Source organism: Rhineura floridana, chromosome 1, assembly GCF_030035675.1.
Source record: "Rhineura floridana isolate rRhiFlo1 chromosome 1, rRhiFlo1.hap2, whole genome shotgun sequence".
Classification (NCBI taxonomy): Eukaryota; Metazoa; Chordata; class Lepidosauria; order Squamata; family Rhineuridae; genus Rhineura; species Rhineura floridana.
In genome coordinates this window covers 244,305,663-244,329,432 of record NC_084480.1, presented here as the reverse complement: position 1 = coordinate 244,329,432, position 23,770 = coordinate 244,305,663, and the positions used below count along the sequence as shown (strand labels likewise).

General features: G+C 40.1%; 1 protein-coding gene across 1 annotated transcript; it reads left to right on the top strand.

Moving 5' to 3' along the window:
- The first annotated feature begins 402 nt into the window (after window positions 1–402).
- CLUL1 (clusterin like 1) lies at window positions 403–14,094 on the top strand. Its single transcript, XM_061611153.1, is given in 8 exon segments — window positions 403–505; window positions 5,220–5,368; window positions 8,279–8,383; window positions 9,197–9,355; window positions 9,357–9,642; window positions 10,252–10,386; window positions 11,165–11,379; window positions 13,915–14,094. Coding segments are annotated over 8 exon segments (1,332 nt in total).
- The last annotated feature ends 9,676 nt before the right edge of the window (window positions 14,095–23,770 follow it).

Sequence of the window (23,770 nt, the reverse complement as noted above, 5' to 3'; positions counted from 1 at the left end):
TGTTAGTTTTAATACTTACACATACATAACAGCTAAAGAATGGAAAAGACTTTCATTAACACTTAATATATATTATGAAAAAATAAGCTTTGATATGGAATGCCAGGTTTAGCATAATTTGTAACATTGTTATAATGCTATTTTAACAGTGTGAGATTGCACTGTTACAGATGTTACACATTAAAGCATGTTTTCTATGGGCAAAAGAATCCTTAAAATTGGGCCATTACTCTTCGTAGGAGAAAAACAGATTATAAAATGCTGGGATAAAATATATTATTATCAGAGTAAAAAATACAAAATGCTTAATATTCCTGTATTAATCCACCAAGCTGTCTAAGATGTATCTGAAAGCTATAACTCATAATCTATTGTATTGTCATAATTCTTAATACAGCAAACATGAAGCCTTTATTGGTCTTTATAATGTACTTACTATGGCTGAGGGGACATCGGTGTGCACCTACCAAGGAAGAAGACATACATTTTGTGGAAAACCTGAAAAGTAGGTACATGATATGCCTCTGTGATGGCCACTATCTTGCCAAATAAATAAGGAAGTGAAAAAGGATGCCTCAGGTAAAAGTGAGAATTGCTATATCTTCAAGATCACTTAACAGATTAATTATCCCTTGACTGTCTTTTACTGCACTGTTGTAATAAATGTGAGAATTAGAATATAAGAACAGTGTACAGTACTGGATTAGGTCAGTGGCCCATCTAGTCTAGCATCCTATTTTCACTGTGGCTAACCAGATGCCTATGGAAACCTGCAAGCAGGATCTGAGTGCAACAGCATTTTCTCCTTCTGCAGTTTCCAGCAACAGGTATTCAGAAGCATACTGCCTCCAAAAGCAGAGGCAGAACATGGTAGAACCCATCAGGGTTAATAGCCATCGATAGCCATTGATAATGAGTTGTTGTTGTTGTTGTTGTTCTGTGCCTTCAAGTCGATTATGACTTATGGCGACCCTATGAATCAGTGACCTACAACAGCATCTGTCAATTGATAGTGAGTACAGAACCACAATGTGTAAACTATTCTATATCAATTAATATGGACTACAAACAAGGATACAGTCTTTTGTATATTTATTATAAAATGAATAGCATAACTTCTAGTTCAAATAAACAGTATAACAGTGCAATTCTATGCATGTCTACTCAAAAGTAAGTCCCACTGAAGTCAATGGGACGTAATTTCAGGTAAGTGTGTATCAGTTTCAGCCTAAATTATTTGGAAACCAGCAAAACTCTTGGTGGCCATAAGTCCTCTTCATGGTGTCCTGGACTTAGTTACCTTAGTACTATCAAATTGATGGTTTCTGTGACCATTTTTATTGCAAAGCTTGATTTTAAAAGGTTTGAGTCATCTGAAAACAAATCAAAAGACAAGCAGTGAAATTAACATATTCATGCTATATCCTAAACAGAAATAACTTCCATATATAAAAACACATGTATCGTGTGTATGGTAACATGTACATGTGACAAACAAAAATGTCTATTTTTGCTGGAAATTGCAGCTGGTGGCAACATTGTCCTGTACAGGATGGTATTGATTGATATGACAAAATTGCCAACCTAATTTTTTTACTGTTCACTCCTTATAGTGATCAAAATCAGTTGACACTGGCTTATCCAATTAATATTTTACATTTTTAATTTTAGGCTATGAATCTAAACCCTGTGCTTGAAAAACAGGAGGCCCCTAAATGCATAGCTATATTCTTCTATTGAAATCATGTGAATTGGAAATGATTTAGAGTTTAAGATATAAATATATTACATCTGACTAAGGAAAAGAAAATATAGGTCTGTGAAAGAAAAGTAAAGATACATTTCTATAAGAGGGGAAATTATGAAAACAGCAGTTAGCAATCTCGTATGTAATATATTTCATACATACTTGTATAGTTTCACTTGATGCTAATTGAATTTTCATTCAAAGAGAATAAGTGGAAACTAAGTTTCAAAGTGCTGCATGAGAACACATCTATTGTTTAGCCAAAATGGCCTAGCTGAATTACTCATGAAGTTTGCTCATATTTTGCCACTGGGAATAATGCCAAAAAGCCTAAATTCTTTTGACAAAATTTGCTGACACTTGTATGAAATATACTTTATAAGATGAGAATTCTGTAACTATTTGAAAATAACATATAAGTTAAAACATATGATTGCTGAGAAGCATGAACTGCATATGATCAATAGTACACATTATCTGCCTGTACAGTAGGGCCCTGCTTTTCGGTGTTCCACTTGTTCTGCTTTTTCGGCGTTTTTGTGGCATGACGCACAGAGCTTGGAAAAGTTACTTTTTTAAACTACAGTTGGGCTGATGGGAGTTGTAGTTTTAAAAAGTAACTTTTCCAAGCTCTGACGATGCACTCAGCAGCTGAGTCCAAGAAGGCTGTCAGGTGCCATTTTATTGTCGGTGATTCAGTCTGTTTACAGCATTTGTGTGCTCTGTGTCTCTCTGTATTCTGGCAATTTTCCAAACTTTCAAAGGTTAAGGTTATTATATTATACAATACTATTTATATATACTGTATATAAATATATATAAAATATATAATAATTTATAATATATAAATATAATAAATATAATAAATATAAATATAATATAAATATAATATATATATTCTATAATATAATATAATATAATATAATATAGAATATATATAAAGTATATAATATTAATTACAATGGCATCTACATGTAGTATTAGTGATAAAAAAGGAGTCGTAAGCCTCTTACTTTAAAGGCCAAGTTAGAAATGATTAACCTAAGTGAGCAAGGCATGTCTATGGCTGAGATAGGCCATAAGCTAGGTTTGGCTCACCAAACAGTTAGTACAATTGTGAACACTAAGGAGAAAGTGTTGAAGGAAATTAAAAGTGCTACACCAGTGAACACTAAAGTTATAAGAAAATGTGATAGCCTTATTGCTGACATGGAAAAACTTTTAGTGGTGTGGATTGAAGATCAAACTAGTCACAACATGCCTTTAAGCCGAGCCATCATCCAGGGCAAGGCCCTAAGTCTCTTCTATGCTATGAAGCCTGAGAGAGGCGAGGAAGCTGCTGAGGATAAATTGAAGCTAGCCGAGGCTGGTCTAACAGGTTTAAGGAAAGACGCCATCTCCACAATATCAAAGTGCAGGGTGAAGTAGCTAGTGCTGATACAGTAGCTGCAGAAAATTATCCTTGTGAGCTTCCAAAGATCATCGAAGATGCTAAGCAGCAGATTTTCAACATGGACGAAACAGGCCTATATTGGAAGAAGATGCTGCCTAGGACTTTTATTGCTAAAGGGGAGAAGTCAATGCCTGGCTTCAAAGTTGCAAAAGACAGGCTAACTCTCTTGTTAGGGGCTAATGTAGCTGGTGATTGCAAGTTAAGCCTATGATGATTTATCACTAAGAAAATCCTAGGGTCCTAAAGAACTATGCAAAAGCTAGCCTCTCTGTTTGTTATAAATCCAATTCAAAAGCTTGGATGACTAGCGATCTTTTTTCAAATTGGTTCACCGACTATTTTAAGCCTACAGTTGAGGCTTACTGCAAGGAAAAGAACATTCCTTTTAAGATTTTACTTCTTGCAGACAATGCCCCTGGCATCCTAGAGCTCTAAGTGGTTTGTACAAGGAGATAAATGTTATTTTTCTACCTGCAAATACAACTTCATTGCTGCAGCGTTTAAATCCTGTTACCTAAGAAGAACTTTTGCTAAGGCTATAAATGCCTTAGACAGCAATACAGTAGCTGGGCAAAGAGAAAATAAATTAAAAGCATTTTGGAAAGGCTTCACAATTTTGGATGGTATAAAAACTATTAGAGATGCATGGCAGGAAGTTAAAGAAACAACATTGAAAGGTGTTTGGAAGAAGCTAATTCCCACACTTATGGACGATTTTGAAGGCTTTGAGAATCCAGCGGAGGAAGTCACTACAAATGTTGTGGAAATGGCAAGGGAATTAGAATTGGAAGTCGAGCCTGAGGATGTGGCAGAATTGCTTGTATCTCATGACGAGACCCTAACAGATGAAGATCTTCTTCTGATTGAAGAGCAAAGAAGGATGTTTCATGAAGAGGAGTCCCATCCTGATGATAGTCCTGCTGTGCCTAGAGAAATGACAACCACGGAATTGGAAGAAGCTATCAACTGTATAGAAACAGAGATGGCAGCTTTTGAGAGGATTGATCCAAATTTCAAAAGAAGTTCTAAAGTGAATGCAAGACTTCTAAACAGTATTGCATGCTATAAAGAAATTCTAAGAGAAAGGAGACAGGAATTCATGAGGCAAAGTTTATTGCTTTCCTACTTTAAGAAAGTACCATCGCAACCTTTGACAGCTAGCCTTGAACAATCTTCAGCGTCAACAGCAACAGCTTCATTCAAGTCTTTACCATCAAAACGAATAAGATTAGATAATGAGTCAGATGATGGAGACTTGGATGACTTGGAGTCAGATGATGTGCCAGCTCCAGGTGCAACGGAGAAGGCTCGCCACGCAACGGAGAGCCAGCTGGCCCCACAGCCCTACAGGCTGAAAGGCAGTGGCACCCCCCGGCTGCAACACCAACTGCGTGGAGCGGTGCCTGTCGCACATGCTCCAGGCAGACAACGCCAAGCACTTCACTGAAGGCTCCTTCACCTCCTTCATAGCCGTCACTGCCGGAAAGAGTGACTCCCTCCCTTTGCCAAGCTGCTGGAGCTGGACGTGGCGGTGCAGAGAATCACAGTCCAAGGAAGCTCCTTTGCTAACCTTTGTGTGCGCAGGAATAACACCTGCATCAGCCCCAATCCACTCCTCAGCGCTGTGCCTGGAGACCCGGCAAGGATAGAAGCACTGCAGCCAACACTCAAATATTTTAAGGTAAGCAATGTGTGTACTGTATACTGTATTGATTTTACCTTCATGCCATTTTTTAGGCCTCGCTCTATTGCGTATTGTGTAAAAAAGTGAAAAAAGCTATGTTCTGCTTTATGGCGATTTTCACTTTTCGGCAGGGGTCTAGAACCTAACCCGCCATATGAATGGGACCCAACTGTACTTACGCTGAGGATTTTGGTCATTATCTACACAAAAGCACAAAGACTCATATTACCCTCCCCCGAATTAGATTGTGTTAATTGTAATACTGTACAGCAGTTAGACCACAACTTAAGGGATTGTTCTTTTTATTTTTTAAATCAAATGGCATTTCTCCTCAGTTTTATCTGAAGTTGGAGAGAAATATGTAGATGAAGATGTAAAGAAAGCACTGACTGGCATTAAGCAGATGAAAATTATGATGGAAAGAAATGAAGTCAAATATATGGATCTGATGAAAACTTTAAAGAAGAGCAGTGAAGAAAAAGAGGTCATATGTAAATAGTAGCCATAGTTTTAGAACTGAAATGACTCAAATGTAAGACTTAACTGTTTTCAGTGTTGGACTAAGCATAGGTCACTTTCTGAATGTTGTTTTTGTGACTTAGGAAGTATAGTAGATATAAACATTTTAAATCAGATCTAAGACCTGACTGAAGTAACCATTTTTTCTGATTTACAAATGGAGAAACAACATTCTTAGCTGCAATCCTGTGCAAAGTTGTAGGGGAGTAAGCTCCATGAATGAACATAGTACTTCCAATGAAATATTCAAAGAATTAGAGGGAAATTATTAGAGAAGGGCAACACTGCACATATACTAAGCTCTATACTTGTTCTAAGAGAAAATTATCAGTGCCTCATCCAACTAGGCTTCTAGGATTCTTTGAGGAAGGCATGGTCATTAAAGTGATACAAAAGCAATGCAAAATTCTAAATGCAGACTTGTCCTTGTGCTTTGGCAAGGCTCCATGGAGAAGGCTGTTCAGCAGGACTGCAGGATTGCACAGACCTCAGCAGCTAGCTACTAGGCATATAGATGGTAAATTTATAGAGAGCAGTCTCAGTCTTGATCTTAGAAAATGTGATAGAGCATAGTGATGACAGTGGTCTCTTCAAGTATATTGATCCCAGGCTATTTTGGGATTTTATAAATTCTCTAACCAGTATGTTTGTTGGAACTAGACAGACCACAAAAACAGAAAATCTGCAAAGCAACTGGTGAACCAAATCCATGGCTGGCATTCTGCTTATAGCCAACATGTGTGAATGTGGCAGGGCCACCCTAGATAATATCTAAAATATAGAAGTAGCTATTTATTTCTGTGCAGGTAGATATCATGGAATAAAATATTTCAAATGGACACACTCCAGGGCCACACTAGGGTAGTCATATGCAAATCTAGCCCTTCCCCATCAAGGTCCCTGATTGAGGTTTTGATATATGGGGGCTTTGATATTGTACACACTTGTTGCCTTATGTACCTAAATCACCAGTAATTTATTAGAGTAGACCAGGGGTGTTGCTAGGAATTTAAAGGCTTGGGGCACAGTCCCATGACATAAATGTGCATGTGCTGATTATATGTATAGATGCCTCTGGGAAATAAAAATGATGGGTTGCTGGGATATCAAACACTAATTTGCAATTTACCCAGCTACCCTATAAGCAAAATAAAAACAGGGACATTGCAAAAAAGCAGGGCTTCAGGCCCCTTGCGTTACCCTCAAACAATGCCCCTTGGTTAGACATCAGTCTCAGATATTAAGATCCTGCATCAAGCCCTGACAACATAGGAACACTAGAGGTAACTTAAACCAGTTGAGATTAAATTGGATTTTTTCTAAATCAGGTAACAATCAGCTATGTTAACATCACATTGGCCTTTTAAGGAATGTAGCATTCTAGTGTTTAGAATGATGTCACCTTTGAGAACCCGTAAACAGAACTTAAATTGTTCAAAGAAATAAACATTTTAGCTACACAATGCTTTCATCTTTTGCTGCATGTGAACAAAATGACTTTTAATGTGCCCAAACCATTGTAAGCTATGGCTGTGCTAAAAAATTAAATGAGCATTTTGTTTTTACTTCATGGAATCATAGAATAGTAGAGTTGGAAGGGGCCTATAAGGCCATTGAGTCTAACCGTCTTTCATTATTCTTATTCTTATTATTAATTAATGGAATACTGACTAAATTCAACACTCTGTTATTAAAAACAATGTGGTTTAAAATACTTGATATCTTAATTCCTTTACATGGAAGCATGCATCTTTTCTAGGAAATCCTCACCCCACTGTAATAAATTGCCAGGACTGTTTAGTATCTTAGCATCTATGAAGAAAAGCAGCAAATAAGTACCATATGGTATGAAATTTAGATTCATTTAACCTGCATGACTCTAACTGTTCATATGGCTGTGTTTAAGAAGTAATCACTCTTTAGAATAGTTAAGTGACCATGGTAGAAAGAGAGTTCTGCTTCAGCATTCCCAAGAGATACCAGAGTATGCAGGATGTTTTTTTTAATAAATAACATCCCCCAACATTTGTAAACCACCTGGAGACTATGGACGTGCATACACGTTGGCTTCACTGCCATAAAGCAACAGATGCACATGCCCTCAGTTGCCAGGTAGCCATCAGGTTGAAGGAAAGCAAGGAGTTTGCTTTTGTTCAGCCTTAGGCTTAAAGGGGAATATGGGTTTTGGCCAGGAAGAATACACATTGAGCCAAATCTCTCTTCCCCTGCCAATGATTTTAGTGACTGAAGAGAACAAATTGTGTTGCCTCACGCCCCCCCCCCCCAAAAAACCACTTTGAGGTTTTTAATGCATTGAACAGGGGATTAATGCATCTTGCCATGTTCATCTCCTGAGCCCAAAACAAGTCCCTACAGTCAAATATACTCTTCTGCTATCAAATCAAAGAAGGGGCTGGACAGCTGTTGCTACAGCATCACTACTCAAGTGCTTTGTTCCTGGTGCCAGCTCCATTGGGAAGAGATGTCAATCAGTGGTAGAACACATGCTTTGTATGCAGAAGGCGCCATGTTCAAGCCCCAGCATTGCTTGGCAGGGCTGGGAAGTATTCCTACCTGAAACTTCAGACAGCCATTGCCAATCAGATGTAGGCAATACTAGATGGACCAATGATCTCACTCTTGATATGATAGCTTCATGTTTTACCAAGGTATGTGGGTGAGGTTTGTAAAGCAGGTGTGGGGAACATGTGGCCCTCCAGATGTTGTTGAACTGCAGCTCCCATAATCTCTACCTATGCTTACAGAGGCTGATGGGAGTTGTAGTTCAACAACATCTGGAGGGCCAAAAGTTCCCCACTCTTGGTGTAAAGATTGGATAAAAGGAAGGAAAATATCCTCATTTTTGCCATGCCAGAGGTCTTTAAAGAATTTATGGGAGGAATGCAAATCTTGTCTAGAAAGTAACTGCATGAGATTTTATACCACTTGTCAGCATGGTTTATCCACATTTACAAGCAAGGTAAGACACATGTAAGAAATGGTGACATCATGACTATATTCTACTAAAATCCAGGCTGTGTGCATTTCATCATCTTGGGAAGCACATGGGGAAAAAAGAGTAGAATAGTAGCCTGAGCATCTCAACTTTTAAATTTTTTAATGAGAAAATAGATTTGAAGATGTGCAGTAATGCCTCATGACATTTTCAAAGCAAAAAGGGAGTGAAACAGGCTCTTCAGAGGTCAAGGATAGAGCTTCAGTGCATCGCATCTCTTTGCTCTTCCCTTTGATTAGCAGGAGCAGATTAAAATATAAGCAGATGTGTGGTAATTTGCCTGGATTCATAATTTATACAGGCCACACACCTTTTCTTGGCATAGAATTTGAGATACCTTGTTGCATAATGTTGACTGAAGGGCTTGATAGCGCTGAAACAACTCCTTTAGTCTGTAATCTTAAACATACTTATAAGGGAATAAACTCAATTAAACACAGTGGGACTTACTTCCAATTATGCATAGGATTGTGCTGCAAATCCCCTCTATTAGAGCCACCTCTACCTACTCCCTATCCTATTGTCAAATGAATACATTTGATTTTCTGGTCCTTAGTTAATTTGCAATACAATACTAGCTTTTGTGTATTTCATTTTATGGTAAAATCAGCTGCCCTGATATATGGTATCTCAATATAATTCTATAAATAAGGAAATATTTCATTTCAAAAAGTTAGGGGTGTGTTTTTGTGCATTTGAAGCTGTCCTTTGTGGTAATTACCAAAGGATGGCAATTGGACAACTAGCTGACAGCTGATAACTTCCTCCCACATACAGGTTGAAGATTTTTTCAGGAGAACTATACCATTATCATTTCCAGTTTATGAGGTTCAAGCGCAAGATCTCCAGTTTAATCAAAAACCTGAAAAAGAGGATGCCCAGCTAGTACAAATGGAACATTTGTTTAACCAGCTGTTATTCGACATGGGCACAATTTTTTAAAAAAAGCTTTGTTTTTTTCAAGCAGATGCAAAAAGAATTCGACCAGTCTTTTCAAATATATTTTATGTCTGATCCAGACTTAACAGAGCCCTATTTTTTGCCAGCTTTCCCTGAGGAATCTGTAAGAAATACTGGTTCCCCCAAAGACTGGGAGGCACCAGGCTTCCTACAACTAGTTTTTGACTTCAGCAGAACAGTCCTGGAAGGTGTCGGTGAAGTGATTACAGAGGTATTTGAAGGATACAGGGAGACTGCAAGAGATATGGCAGAACAACTTAAAGGCAAGTTTGAGAGTATATAATTTTAATATCAGTGGCATTAAATCTTTACCACAGTTATATGCATTTTTAACAATGTGTCTACTTGCCAGGCTCATGTATGCAATGCTAGTATAGTATTATGTTTTATGACTTAGTACTGGGACACATTTGTATGCTTGTGCAGCATATAGTACATGGATGAGGAGCTCCATCCCATGCTCCATCCACTGCCTGTCTTTCCACAGCACCTCTCTTCAGACATTTTTTTCTCCAGCCAAGACTCTGGTACTGGAAATAACCCTGAAAAGTACTTGGTGAACAGAGGAAGTAAGGTAAAGGCAAGCAGGGGCAGTTCAACTCTCTTTACTAATATACCTCTATCCCTTTAAAATATGCTTCCCCACCCACCTCTTTTTACATTAATGGTGTGGTTCTATATTTAAACACCATCAAACTACCACTATCAGCCACTTTTGTTCCTCAGAAATATATGTTGCTTTTAAGCTGGTTGTTTCATGTCTTCTTTGATGTTTAAACAACTCAATATAATATTTTACTTAATTCTATTTAGGTTATCATTAATGTGGCAAACAATGTGTATTCTTTACATTGTATGCATGTTTATTGCAGATTCTGACAGAAGTGGAATGTTCTCTAAGAGCACACCAGGTCATGAGAGAACATGCAATATGCTGCATCAGAATTCATCAGGATGCCCTCATTTTCATGAGAGATGCCAAAAATGTCAGGATAATTTTATGCAAGGTAAATAACTGTCTTCTTCATGGTCAACTATGGTACTATCCATTTTTGTACCATAAAAGAATCACAATTACTTTGTGACTTAGTTTTAATTGCTTATGATATGGTGTTGAGGGGCCACAAAGCTGAGTCAAATGATTCAGGAAAACTTTTAGGTGTCTTCACTTGGCTTCCTATAGTAAAACCAGGGTTGATTACAACTGTATATATGTCCAAAATGATATATTGATAAACCCATAACAGAATCCAGCTGTGCAGACACTGTTATACCATTTAAGGTAAGACTTTTTAAATAACAGTTCTAAGAATGGATACTTCTATAGAGTGATATATCTATATTCTCACAGTGTCTTCTCAATAAAAAACTGTTGAGACTTGTTTCCAAGCAAATATGTATAGGATTGCTGGATAACTGCTCTAAGGCTTTAATCCTAACTCCAGTTATCTGGAAGTAAGCCCCATTAAATTCAGTAAGACTTATTTCTGAGTAGACATAGGATTGTGCTGTTAGGTTGCAATCCTAAACACACTAAACAGTAAGCCACATTGAAATAGTGGGACTTGCTTCTAAATAAACATACACAGGATTGCACTTTAAGTTGATACAATGATGTGTACAATTTTCACATATATCACCTAGACACAGGCGTCACATTTTTCGTACATGGATACTATTTCTGATTAAGTCAAACCCAAAGAAGCAGCAAGGAAACCTAACAAAATAGAAAGTTTCTGAAGCATCCTAAACAAATGTTCTACATTTTGTTTTATTCCTGTACAGTTTGCCCCAGTGTCCCTGAACTCCATATAAAATGTGATGATGCTTTTAAGCTGGTTAACATCTCTGGTGAGATGTATCAACAGATTCTCCAGATTGTCAAGTGTCACACAGAAGACACATCTTACGTGTTGAATAAAATGAAAGAAAGATTTGGATGGGTGTCTGAACTCTCCAACATGATCATTGGACCAGAAAACATTTTCAATATAGTAAAGGTAAATGCCACACATTAAAAATGGAAGTAACCACTACACAATGATCTCTCTGTTTTATTTTACTAATATTTATTGCTTCAGTACTACCTGTGGGAAAAGTGTGTGTTATTTTTGTTCCTTAAAATACTAAGCTCTTGCTGAGGTAGATTTTAAGTATACTTGATAATCCCTTGATGATCTGAAACTCCAGAGCTTAGCCACTAGCCTACTCTTAATTCTTTTAGTGTGATGATGGTTAACTAACCTATATCACCACCTGACAGGAATGAAACGGCACTAACAGGTTTGAATTTCCGTAGATTACTTTTCCAGATGAAAAGCATTTTGCTAGTGTCTGACAGGCATCTTCTTTAGATCAATATAACAAAATTAGAGCTCAAGGCAAAGAGAATGTTAGAATCCTATTGGTGTGTAGGGTGCAGTACCTCCAGTAATTTCCCAATAGGTGCCTCTAAAAAGTTTCAAGCTCACATTTGCTCACCAGCTTATAAAGGAAAGACAGATGATGCAGTCTTGCATATGGTTTATGTAATATACCATGGTGGCTTTTTTCCGCTTTTCAATTTTTCAGAATGTTGTTTTGTATTGTATGGAGGATTTTAGTTATGATTGGAAAGGCTGGCTACTTCTCTACATAGTAATCTCTTCATCCATTCCAAACTGATTTCTGGGCACTATAATCCTGTAAATATATGAGCATTGCTCATAGCTGACAGGAAATTCAGGAACTCATGTCAAGTCTGGTTTGACCTGGCATCTTCTAAGCTAGGTGAGGGGAAGAGCAAGTAGATACCTTGCATCTGTTACTCTTCTGGTTGATCTCTCAGCTGGAAGATTTTATTTATTGATTATTTATTTAAGACATTTATATACCACTTAATCATTCACATTTCTAAGCAGTGTACATAAAAATAAATCACACAGAAAATGATAAAACAATAAACCATAAAACTGAACACTACTTTAAAATCCTTGCTGGAACAGGAAAGTCTTAGTCACGCACCTGCAGCTCAGCAAGTAGGTTGCTTGTCTAATCTCAGTCAAGAGGGAGTTCCACAGGCTCGGGCCCATAACACTTACTGCACAATTTATAGTAGTTACAAGCATCTGAGCCATGGGAGACCACCAACAGAGACTACCCCAAAGATCTCAGCAGGGCCTTGTAGACTAATCAAAGATCCTTGAACCTGGCCTGGTAGCATATGGGCAGCCAATGTAAGCTTTTAAGCACTGGAGTTATGTGCCAATGGTAGTCTGTCTGTCCCCATCAACAGTCTAGCCACAATATATTGGACCAACTGGAGCTTCCAGACCAGGTGCAAGGGTAGCCACACAGAGCACGTTGCAGTAATCAAGTATTGAGATTATTGCAGTAATCAAGTCTTGCAATAACACATGAATCACTGCAGCCAGGCTATCCTGGCCAAGAATGGCCGTAGTTGGTGCATCTTCCTTAGCTGGTAAAAAGCACTCCTAGCCACTGAGACTACCTGAATCTCAAGTGACAAAGTTGGATCCAGGAGTACCCTCAAACTACACATCTGTTCTTTCAGTGGGGGAGTAACCCCATCTATGACAGGCAAATGGTCAATCTCTTGGACACGGGAACAACCCACCCACAATGTCTCTATCTTCCCAAGGTTCAAGCTCAGTCTATGTCCTATCTGTTCCACAACTGCATTAAGATAACATTTCAGACCATACTTAGCTTCTCCTGACTCAGATGTTATGGAGAAATAGAGCTGCATATCATCGGCATACTGATTGTTCCCGGCTGTCTTACCTTCTGGCCTTTTAGCGCTATTAGTTGAATGACAGATCAGTCCGAAACAAAATCTTGGCCATCCAAGACCAAGGGAACTGGGGGGAGTAAGTCTGTTCCCGTTACACCTGTCCATGAGCTAAGTGCAAGACCAGCATATGCTGGAAGGTTGGGGAGGCATAGTTGCTATAGTCTATAGGAATTATTTCTTGCTCTCCACGGCTCCTGTGTGCTTGGGTACCAATTTCGAGATTCTGTACCTTGTGTTAGGAGAGACAAGGAATTTACTGCTAATTGTTTTTTCTGCAGCTAGAAATATTTTTTTTTAAAGGCAGCATTATACTGTTTTTATTGTGGCATTTTAAATTAGTTTTATCTTAATATTATATTTTATTCTATATTTTTCTAAGCCACACATGGATGGCTATATAAATATGGTAAATTTTAAAAAAATCAGTGCTAAAATTTGGACAAAATTTTGTCAAATATCACTAGAACTTTGCTCCAGATTTCTAGTTTTGGGGGGCCTTTGCATCTCTAATAACCATCAGACTGTTAAAATTGTATTTCTCTTTCTCAGAATAATTAAAAACAAGCAAACTGAAAGACCCAAAAGTTGAAAGACCCAAATTGAACAATATACTTTTAGACTGTTTTGAAAATAAACTAATTTCAGAGTGGCATTTATTATTCCTTCTCTTAAAACTGAGAAGTAAAAAAAAGTGTGTCCTGAGATATCATATTCTCACCTATGTCACATTGTTCTCCTTCAGGTGTCATCAAGTGCCAAAGGAGGTGATGCTTCCAGTCTGAATGAAACTGTAGTAGATGTGAATATTTTGACTTCACCTACTTTTACCATTAAGGTTCCCCAAGATCTAGACACTGAGAGTTCTGAATTCATTGAATATGTAGCTGGGAAAGCTTTACAGTTTTACAAGAAGAATTTCTAGGCGAGGCAAGTTGATTCTTTTTACATTAAAATAAAATTAACTGTTAAATTGTAGTTTCTAGATTTTATTTTATTTTCTACACACGTTTGTGTTACTGGGAATGGGTGGTTACTGGCAATCATTTAATCCTTTACTAGAGATGTGAAGGCCTGGATAATTTCTGAAAAAAACTGCCCCCCACATTTTTCCAGGACTTCACATCTCTATTTACCACAGGTGCACCTGCTGTGGCAAAAGTCTCCTTAACACTTGACAGGATGAGATGATCAAGCTAGTCTAGGGTGAGAGAATATACTGGTGGTTTAGTCATGTGTATGGCTTCTATGTCAGAGTTTATTAAAAGTCAAACCCCAATGCCCATTATATTGCACTCTGTGCAAGTGTTGTTTCAAACAGAGGTGTCCAATTTTTGTGCTAGAAGTAGGGGGGTGGGGATTGGAATGTGTGGGAAAAGATCACGAGATGTGGAACCAAATTCAAGGAAATAGTAGTTGTCTGCCTTCACCAAAACAATATGGCAGAAAAAGTAACATGAATATGGTAGTTGCAAATGGACCTGAAACAAAGTGTTGCCATGTGGAGTGCTCCTGTTTATTTATTTATTTATTTAATTTAATTTATATACCGCCCTAAGCCCGAAGGCTCTCTGGGCGGTGTACAAAAAGATAAAAAACAAGCAATGTATAAATACAAGAAATCAAGAAAACAAAACAAACAAACAATAAAAGAACCAAACAACATCCAAAATACAAATAATGATGAAAATGCTATTAAAACACACTTTAAAATGCCTGGGAGTATAAAAAGGTTTTCACCTGGCGCCGAAAAGAAAGTAGCGTCGGTGCCAGGCGCATCTCATCGGGGAGGCTGTTCCACAGTTCGGGGGCCACCACGGAAAAGGCCCTGGTTCTAGTCACCACCCTCCGAGCTTCTCGATGGGATGGCACTCGGAGGAGGGCCTTAGATATTGAGCGCAGTGTCCGGGAAGGTTCACATTGGGAGAGGCGGTTCAGGGTTCCAGCCCTCATCTACACATTCTTTCCAAATTGTGTATTGCACCCACCTAGCTGCCACTTTTCCATCCCCTCCCCCCGGCAACAGACCATGATTGTGTGGTCATGGAGAATGTTCAGTCCTTATTGGGCGATTTAAGGATATGTGTTTTCGGCTCTCCTAAGTTTGTTTTTCTTGAATTTTCTCCAAGCATGCTGATACTTCTCTCTTGTTAGCAGTCCCATCTGAGTTCTATACTAGTATATACAGGCGAGATCTGCAAATAAAGTTGCCCTGGGCTCCTTTGTGGAAGGGTTGGATATAAATTTAAATAACAACAGCAATAATAATAAAAAATAAGTATGGAACAACAGCATTTGGCATTTCAGCCATGTCCATTTCCATTTCTTCATTTCTTCTGTTTTTACTTCCCAACAGTCAGTCAGCATTTCATGGCCACTGAGCATGCTCAGTCCTCATTGGCCTGTTTGGGCTTTCCCCCCCTCCCTCCTTAGATCTTCCCTATTGCTGATACTTCTCTATTGTGCATGGATGATGTTGTTTTAGCTACATGTGCATATGGATTTACACTCAATGAATTCTCTGTTAGTGCATGTGTATATGTATATAGACAAAATGTAATTAGGAGCATGGGACTAATAGATCCTGCCTATGTGAGTAAAATGCTTTACAGGATGGCTTGGCATAAGAAAATAAAGAGACCTCATTATGAAGCCTGAGCCTTAGGAAGATGGTGACAAAACCAAAGGTTGTTAGATTTTCTGTCTCAATATATATTTTCAACTGACATGTTATGCATTAAGTCCAAAGGGCTAGTAAACATCCTATATCGCTGCTCAGGGGTAAAGGGATGCGTTGGTGTGGTATACAGGGGTTATAGATTATATCCTTACATTTAAAACTTTTAAATATTTGTTTTAGAACTGTTGTGCAATGTTACTGACACTGTTAAATAATGATTTTTATCTCCCTCAACAGGAAGAAACAAAAAATATGATCTACTTTAAATCCAGCATATTTTCCTTTAGCAAAGTACACCAAAATGTACCCTACAACAGAAAACTGCAGATGATAAAATGTTTAATAAATATTGTGTTAAATACCAGTATGAATGTAACTCTGTGATCTCTGTTTGCACTTATCTGTAAAGAGCAAGTCTGTATATAGCTGTTGTATACTGAAAATGTTTCTCCTTAGCATATGTCTTGTGTGTCCAAAAGGAGGGATAAGAAATGCATGCATAAATTTCAAGTGTATTCTGTCATCTACAGTAATGTAGACATCAGTAGAGTTATTTTCAAAGTATACACAAGCCCTGAACTAAATATATAGTTCCACTTATTAATGATTTAGACCAGTTTTGCATGTGTGCTACAGTTATAGAACCTACTTTATTTTGCTCCTCCCACTCTAGCAAGATGGCATACATCCAAAGCATGATATTAAACTTTAACATTAATACCAGCAAAAGAAGCTGTGGTCCTTCTCTGCATGATATGGTTCACCATGTTGAGGGAAAGACAGCAGGGAGAAAGTCTGAAGCACATGTATAAAGCCATCTGCTGTAGAGCCTGAATATTCATATTACTATTCAAAATATAACATGTGTTTTGTATTCATTTTTTAAAAGAAATCCTTTATAGTTTACTCCTTAAATAAACAAATGCATCCTAAGTTTATTTGTAGTTTGAATAACTTTATAACTACAATAAATTCACTTGCTGAGAAAAACTGTGCTCTATTTATTATTAGGCCAATCAAATGTGTGCAGTTTTTGAATTCTCCAGAACTCTTCATCAGGCTGGATAACTCAAAAGCTGCATACTATTTTGTGACATTTTGGTTGGCCTAGTAAAGATATTGTACACACCAAAAAATGTTTTGTCCCAACAAACTGAAGCATATAAAAAAGAGATAACATAAGAGAAAGATTTAGCCAGATTAATTAGGTTAACAAAAAATCCCCCTTTTTTTTTACAATTCTCACAGATACTACAATTCCCACAGGGAAAATTACCTCTTATGGCTGATCCCTGCTAGTAGCCCTAGGTCTGCACATACTATGCACCAATATAACTTTTAGGTTCATCTGTCTTCTATATGTGAACAGGGGACCATTCTTGCATCCTGGTAGATGTGCAATTAAGTACCAATGTTTATTAACTACAGTATAGTCTTTATTCTATCTGTACGGCTATCAAAAATAAGGGGAAACCACCATTTTTTCTTTCTTTTGTTTGGGCTTTCATGTCATAAAGGAGGGGAGGAGTTGCCGTGGTCTATAGAACTTCCATCTCTGTCACCAGGAAACCACTCTGTCTTGGAGCTGGCTGTGAGGGCCTGCACCTGGTGTTGGGCCGAGGAGACAGTAAAATAGGGTTGCTGCTGGTGTACTGTCTACCCTGCTACCCAGCAGCTTCTCTGACCGAGCTGGTGAGGCCATTTTGGCTGTGGTATTGGAAGAGCCCAGAACGATAGTGCTGGGTGATTTCAAAGTCCACATGGAGGCTGCCTCTAGTGCCCGGCTTGGGCCTTCATGGCCTTCATGATGACCATGGAGCTGTCACTGGCCCAATGCATAGGGCAGGGCACACTCTCAACTTGGTTTTTCCTCCAGATGAGGAAGGGGTGTTCTAGAGATGGGGTGTGTGGATGTCATCCCATTGTCATGGTCAGATCACTTCCTGGTGAAGTTTAGACTTATGGCTCCGATCCTTCCCTGCAGGGGTGGTGGACAGATTAAGATGGTCCGCCCCCGGAGACTAATGGAATCCACTGGATTCCTGAATGCCCTGGGGGAGTTCCCAGCAGATAAAGCAGGTGACCCTGTTGAAGCCCTTGTCACGCTGTGGAACAGTGAGGCACGTTGACACGGCTGCCCCCAAGTGCCCTTTCCAGCATTGTGGAGCCAGGTGTGCACCTTGGTACACCAGTGAGCTAAGGGCAATGAAACAGGCTGGATGACAGTTAGAGCACAAGTGGCAAAAGATGTGCTATGAGGCTGATCGGGCACGAGTAAAACATCATACTGTGGTGGTGAGGGTGGCGAAGAAGGCCTATTTCTCTGCCTCCATCGCAGCCTCAAGCAGCTGTCCAGTGGAGCTTTTCCATATTGTCAGGGGTCTGTTGACATCAACTCCAGGAAATGGAGTTTTAGACCCTTCGGAGGCCCGCTGTGAATTGTTTGCAAGGCACTTTATTTATTTATTTATTTATATACCGCCCCATAGCCAAAGCTCTCTGGGCAGTTTACAATAACTAGAAACATTAAAAACAAATATACAAATTTAAAAACACATCTTTTAAAAACAATTTAAAACACAATTTAAAACACATTCTAAAATGCCTGGAAGAAGAGGTTTGAAGACTTTGAAGGTAAAGTTGCTCACCTCCATAGTAGTCTTGATGCCCCCTCCATATCTACTGTAGTCCCCAATGAGGTGTCCAGTGCAACGTCTGCTGCAACTTCTTGGGAACAGTTTCAGTTGATGCGGCCTGATGAGGTAGACAAGGTGCTTGCAACTATACAGCCAGCAACATGTCCTCTTGACCCTTGCCCTTCTTGGCTTATTAATGCTTGCCAAGGAGGGTTGACTGAGTGGATCCAGGGTGTGGTCAACGTATCAGTGGGGGGGGGGAGTGGTTCCAGCCACCCTAAAAGAGGCAGCAATCTGACTGCTTCTGAAAAAGCCCACCCTGGACCAATTGGTCTGCAACAATTACCAACCGGTCACAAATACCCCCTTCTTAGGGAAGGTGATTGAGAGGGTTGTGGCTCAGCAATTGCAAGTACTCTTGGATGAAACATTATCTTGACCCATTCCAGTCTGGGTTCAGGCCTGGGTATGGGACTGAATCGGCCTTGGTCGTCCTAATGGATGACCTTTACGGAGAGGACAGGGGGAGTGCAACCCTGTTACTCTTACCCGATCTCTCAGTGGCTTTTGATACCATTGACCATGGTATCCTTCTGGGCCAACTATCCTGTTCCCCATGGAACACCATCTTGTTCCCCATACTGTTTAACATCTATATGAAGCCCTTGGTGTTGACCCATAGGCAATACTACCTCTGGTTATTTTCATCAAGCCTGAAAGCCTGGAACAAGGATGGGCATTAGCAGGAGTTAAGTGTCTTGAAGGTCCTTGGAAAGCCTTGGCAAGAGGCCTGGCACAGCCTCAAGGCCAGCACCTGCTACCAAGGCAACCGGTCAGATAAAGGCTGGAGAAGCTTTTGCCAGCCTTCTGTGGGGGTTTGATTTCTGTGAGGAGAAGAAGCAGCTTTCTGTGGAGTTCTGTTACTGGAGTGTTTCTTGCTAGGAGGAAAGTGAAACTACTCTGTAAGCGTGCATGCCTTAATGTCCAAGTAAAGGACTCTTAAACTATCTCTTGCCTCTAGAGTTTCTTGACCGTCTCAATCTCAAGTGTAAGCTGCGCTGATCACGCAAACATCCGCAAACACCAACACTTGGGAGCGGTCATCAGGAGAGTTGGGGCAAGGTGTCAGCAGTAGGCTGATGATACCCAGCTCTATTTCTCTGTAACATCTGAATTGGGAGAGGCTGTGCAAGCTGTGGACTGCTGCCTGGAACCTGTGGTGGGCTGGATGAGGGCCAATAAGCTGACTCTGAATCCTAGCAAGATGGAGACGCTGTGGGTTGGTGGTTCCCCAGTTCAGATAATTGGTCAGTTGCCTGCCTTGGATGGGGTCATACTCCCTCTGAAAGAGCAGGTCTGTAGCCTGGGGCTGCTTCTGGATGCATCTTTGTTGCTAGGGGCTCAGGTGACCTCAGTGGCTAGGAGTACCTTTTACCAGCTTTGGCTGTTAAGACAGCTGCGGCCGTTTCTGGACTGGGATAGCCTGACCACTGTTGCCCATGCACTGGTAACTGGTACCACGCACTGGTAACCTCTAGGCTTGATTACTGTAATGCGCTCTACATAGGATGTGGTCTGAGGAGGAAGAGAGGCTCAAAAAACAAATAGATAAGCAAGTTACAAGAGTCAGTGAAGGGAACACAAGAATCACTTTTTCTGTTTAGAGCCCCACCCACCCACTGGTTCAGGTAACTAACTACAAGCATTGTTCTCTCCTATTCCAATACCCCTCCTCATCCACACTTGGTCAAGTCCACAGGGTTCATATTCTGGAATTGGTCTCTAGGAAGTAGCTTAGTGAGAATGTCTGTGATCATGTCTTTCCTGAGCAATACCGCATATCAATAAGTACATCTTTGTATATGTCTGATTATGTGATGTTTCACATCAATATACTTGATGCGTCCATTGATTTTCTCAGTTTGAGAAATCTTTATGCAGCTTTGGCTGTCTTCCAGGATCAGCATTGACTTTGTAAACAAGTTACAAAAAAGTCAGTGAGAGGAACACAAGGACCACTTTTTCTGTCTAGCACTCCCCCCACTGGTTAAGGAAACTAACTGTAAGCTTTGTTGTCTTGTTCCAACATAAAAGGGAGATCCAACTCAACCCACTCCACTTAAAAGATAAGCAGAAGAGGCTAGAAATATAATTTATCCTCCAAATTATGGTCCCAAAGCCTAGATGACTAAAAATGTTTGGTCTGATGCCTAAAAAGAGATAGTAATGGTGTCAGACATGCCTCCCTAGTGAGAGCATTCTTTTAAAAGAAAAGGGAGGGGAGCAGTTCTTGCCTGAAGTCTTGCAATCAGGAAAAATATAATACAAACTATGAGATGGGAAAAGGAAAACAAGCAAACTATTGCTCTACTTCTTAAAATTGCATAGCAGTTAGGTGGGATGGAAAACAGGGAAAGAAGGGGCCCAATGAATTCATTTTCTCAGCAGAGCTGAGGTAGTGGCCCCATTTCCGTCTCTGCTGTAGCTTGTTAGAGTGACTGCTGCTAGATGACAGTTGATGGAAGAGCCATTACTGAGACCTCCTCCTAAGCCCGTTTAGAATTGGAATGTAAGGCTGCTATTTCTCTCTAACACCTCATGAGAAAATATGAATATTTAAAAAATAATGAAAAAAATGAGTGAGCCAATTATGTGGTGTTTGGTGGTGTGCCCCAACTTAAAGTATGAAACCACATTTTTTACAGGTACAGCTAACAGCTCATATTAGTATCTTTTTAATGTGTTTATTAAAATATTTATACTGCAATTCTGTTAAAAGGTTGCCTATAAACAATTAAAAAAAGAATATATTGTGGAACATTTTGTTAAATCCATCTCACTCTTGATCTTCTGAAATATTAAACATTTTAGCCAGAGATTACTCAGGACATTTTGGTGCTTCAGGCAGCAAATCTAAATGTTCCACACACCCGTCCTCCCGGTGGTTAGTGTTGCGCGCCTCTCCAATCTCTGAGCGGTGAGATTTCAGGGGTCCCTGCGCTCATCCAGGGTTTGGTTTCCTTTGGGAAGAAAGTCAGTGGAGACTGTGGTGTCTTTATGAGATATGGTTTATTTATTTACACACATTCCAACCTGAGTTTAGGATGGAGGGGTTCAAGGCATCAGCAGTCCAATATCCAGCTTTTCCATCAGTGTTACAGGAGCCATCCTATAGCCATGAGGCAGAGAGCCAGCCTCTCTGCCTGCTTCCAGTCCCCAGCTGTTCTCTAGACAATTCTAAAAACACTCAAAGCACAAACCTCTGCTAGCTGCCAGGAGGGGGGGAAGGCTCTCCTGAAGAGTTTCAATGACAAAAGGGTCTTCCTGGCCCATTCACCAGTTGCTGGGCAACTGACAGACCCATTCTCCTACCTGGCCACTCTGTTAGCTTAACAAAAGAGAAATTCATCTGACCAGCAGAGTGAGTTCCTCATTCCAAGGCACAGGATTCCAAATCAGAGGTTGGAAGGGGACCCACAGGGGTCATCCATTCCAACCCCAAACTCATAACATTAGATATGTATTCACTAATGGGTAAAAAACCTTGTGGTTTAAGAACATACCTATAGCCAACAGATATTTCTATCAAACTTTAAATAGCAAGGAAATTGGGTAGCTATAGTGAATGCACCAGGGGAGCAGGAGACCCGACCTCCTCTCTGAGATATTGTACTGCCCTACAAATTTGTAAAAATGCAAACACAATTTGGGTTTGTGAAATAACATAAATATCTGTTAGCTATGGGTACGTTCTTACACCACAAGGTTTTTTGCCTATTAGTAAATTTCTCTGCTTTTTAATCTGGGAGGTAAGAAATAATAATAATAATAATAATAATAATAATAATAATAATAATAATTTAATTTTTAGGCCGCCTATCTGGCCGAATCCTGTGCAAGTTTGCTGAGAATGGATTGATCATTTGCATGCTTACTGAGTTCAGTGGGATTTACTCCCCTGCAATCATGCTTAGGATAGGTGAAACTGACCACAGGGGATGGGGGGGAGGGGGATGGAAGGGCAGGTTTGATCATTTGCATGCTTATTGAGTTCAGTGGGATTTACTCCCATGCAATCATGCTTAGCATATGTAAAACTGACCATGGGGGAAGGAGGAGGAGAAGAGGGAGGGAGGGCTAGAGTGGACAGAAGAGGAGAAGGAAGAGGGAAGGGGAGGAGGAACGGAGAGGAGAGGGGAAGAAGGGGAAAGGCAGGTCTGATCATTTGCATGCTTATTGAATTCAGTGGGATTTACTCCTGTGTAATCATGGCTAGGATAGGTAAAACTGACCATGGTGGAGGGGGAGGGGAGGGTAGAGGGAAGGAGGAAGGGGGGAGAGGGGAGCAGAAGGAGGGGGAAGGAGGGGATTGGAAGGAGAGGGGGAGGGATGAAAGAAGGGGGAGGGAAGGGGCAAAAGGGAGGTGATGGGGAGGGCAGGTTAGATCATTTGCATACTTATTGAGTTCAGTGGAATTTACTCCTGTGCAATCATGCTTGAAAATGTAATGGACTGCCTTCAAGTCAATTCTGACTTATGATGACACTATGAATAGGGATTTCATGGTAAGTGGTATTCAGAGGTGGTTTACCATTGCCTTCCTCTGCGGGTGAGAGGCAGTGACTGGCCCAAGGTCACCCAGTGAGCTTCATGGGTGTATGGGAATTCGAACCCTGGTCTCCCAGGTCATAGTCTAGAATAGGTAAAACTGACCATGAGGGAGGGGGAGAAGGAGGAAGGAGGGGATGGTGGAGGGGAAGCGAGAGGTGAAGGAAGGGGGAGGGAAGGGGCAAGAGGGAAGAGGAGAGCAGGTTTGATCATTTGCATGCTTTTTGAATTCAGTGGGATTTACTCCTGTACAATGATGCTTAGGATAGGTGAAACTGACCTGGTGCAGGAGTAGGGAGGGGATTGGATGGGTGGGCACTGGGCAGAGGGGAAGCCCCTTTCCTTTTCAAAAGGAAAACACTGTGAACAGTATCATTGTTTGTCTGGGTTTCTCTCGCCTTTTTATTCTACAGCAGGCACATGTAGCCTCCCACCCAAATTTAAACCAAAGCTGTCCCTGGCCACATCCACACCAGACCTTTATTTCCCTTTAGATAATAATGGCTTCCCCCAAAGAATCCTGGGTAGTTAGTGAAGGGTGCTAAGAGTTGCTAGGAGATGTCCTGTTCTCCTCACAGAGCTTCAATCAGAGCAGCTGACCGTTAAACCACTCTGGCCACGGGAGCTCTGTCAGACGAATAGGAGTCTCCTCTCAGCACCCTTCACAAACTGCACTT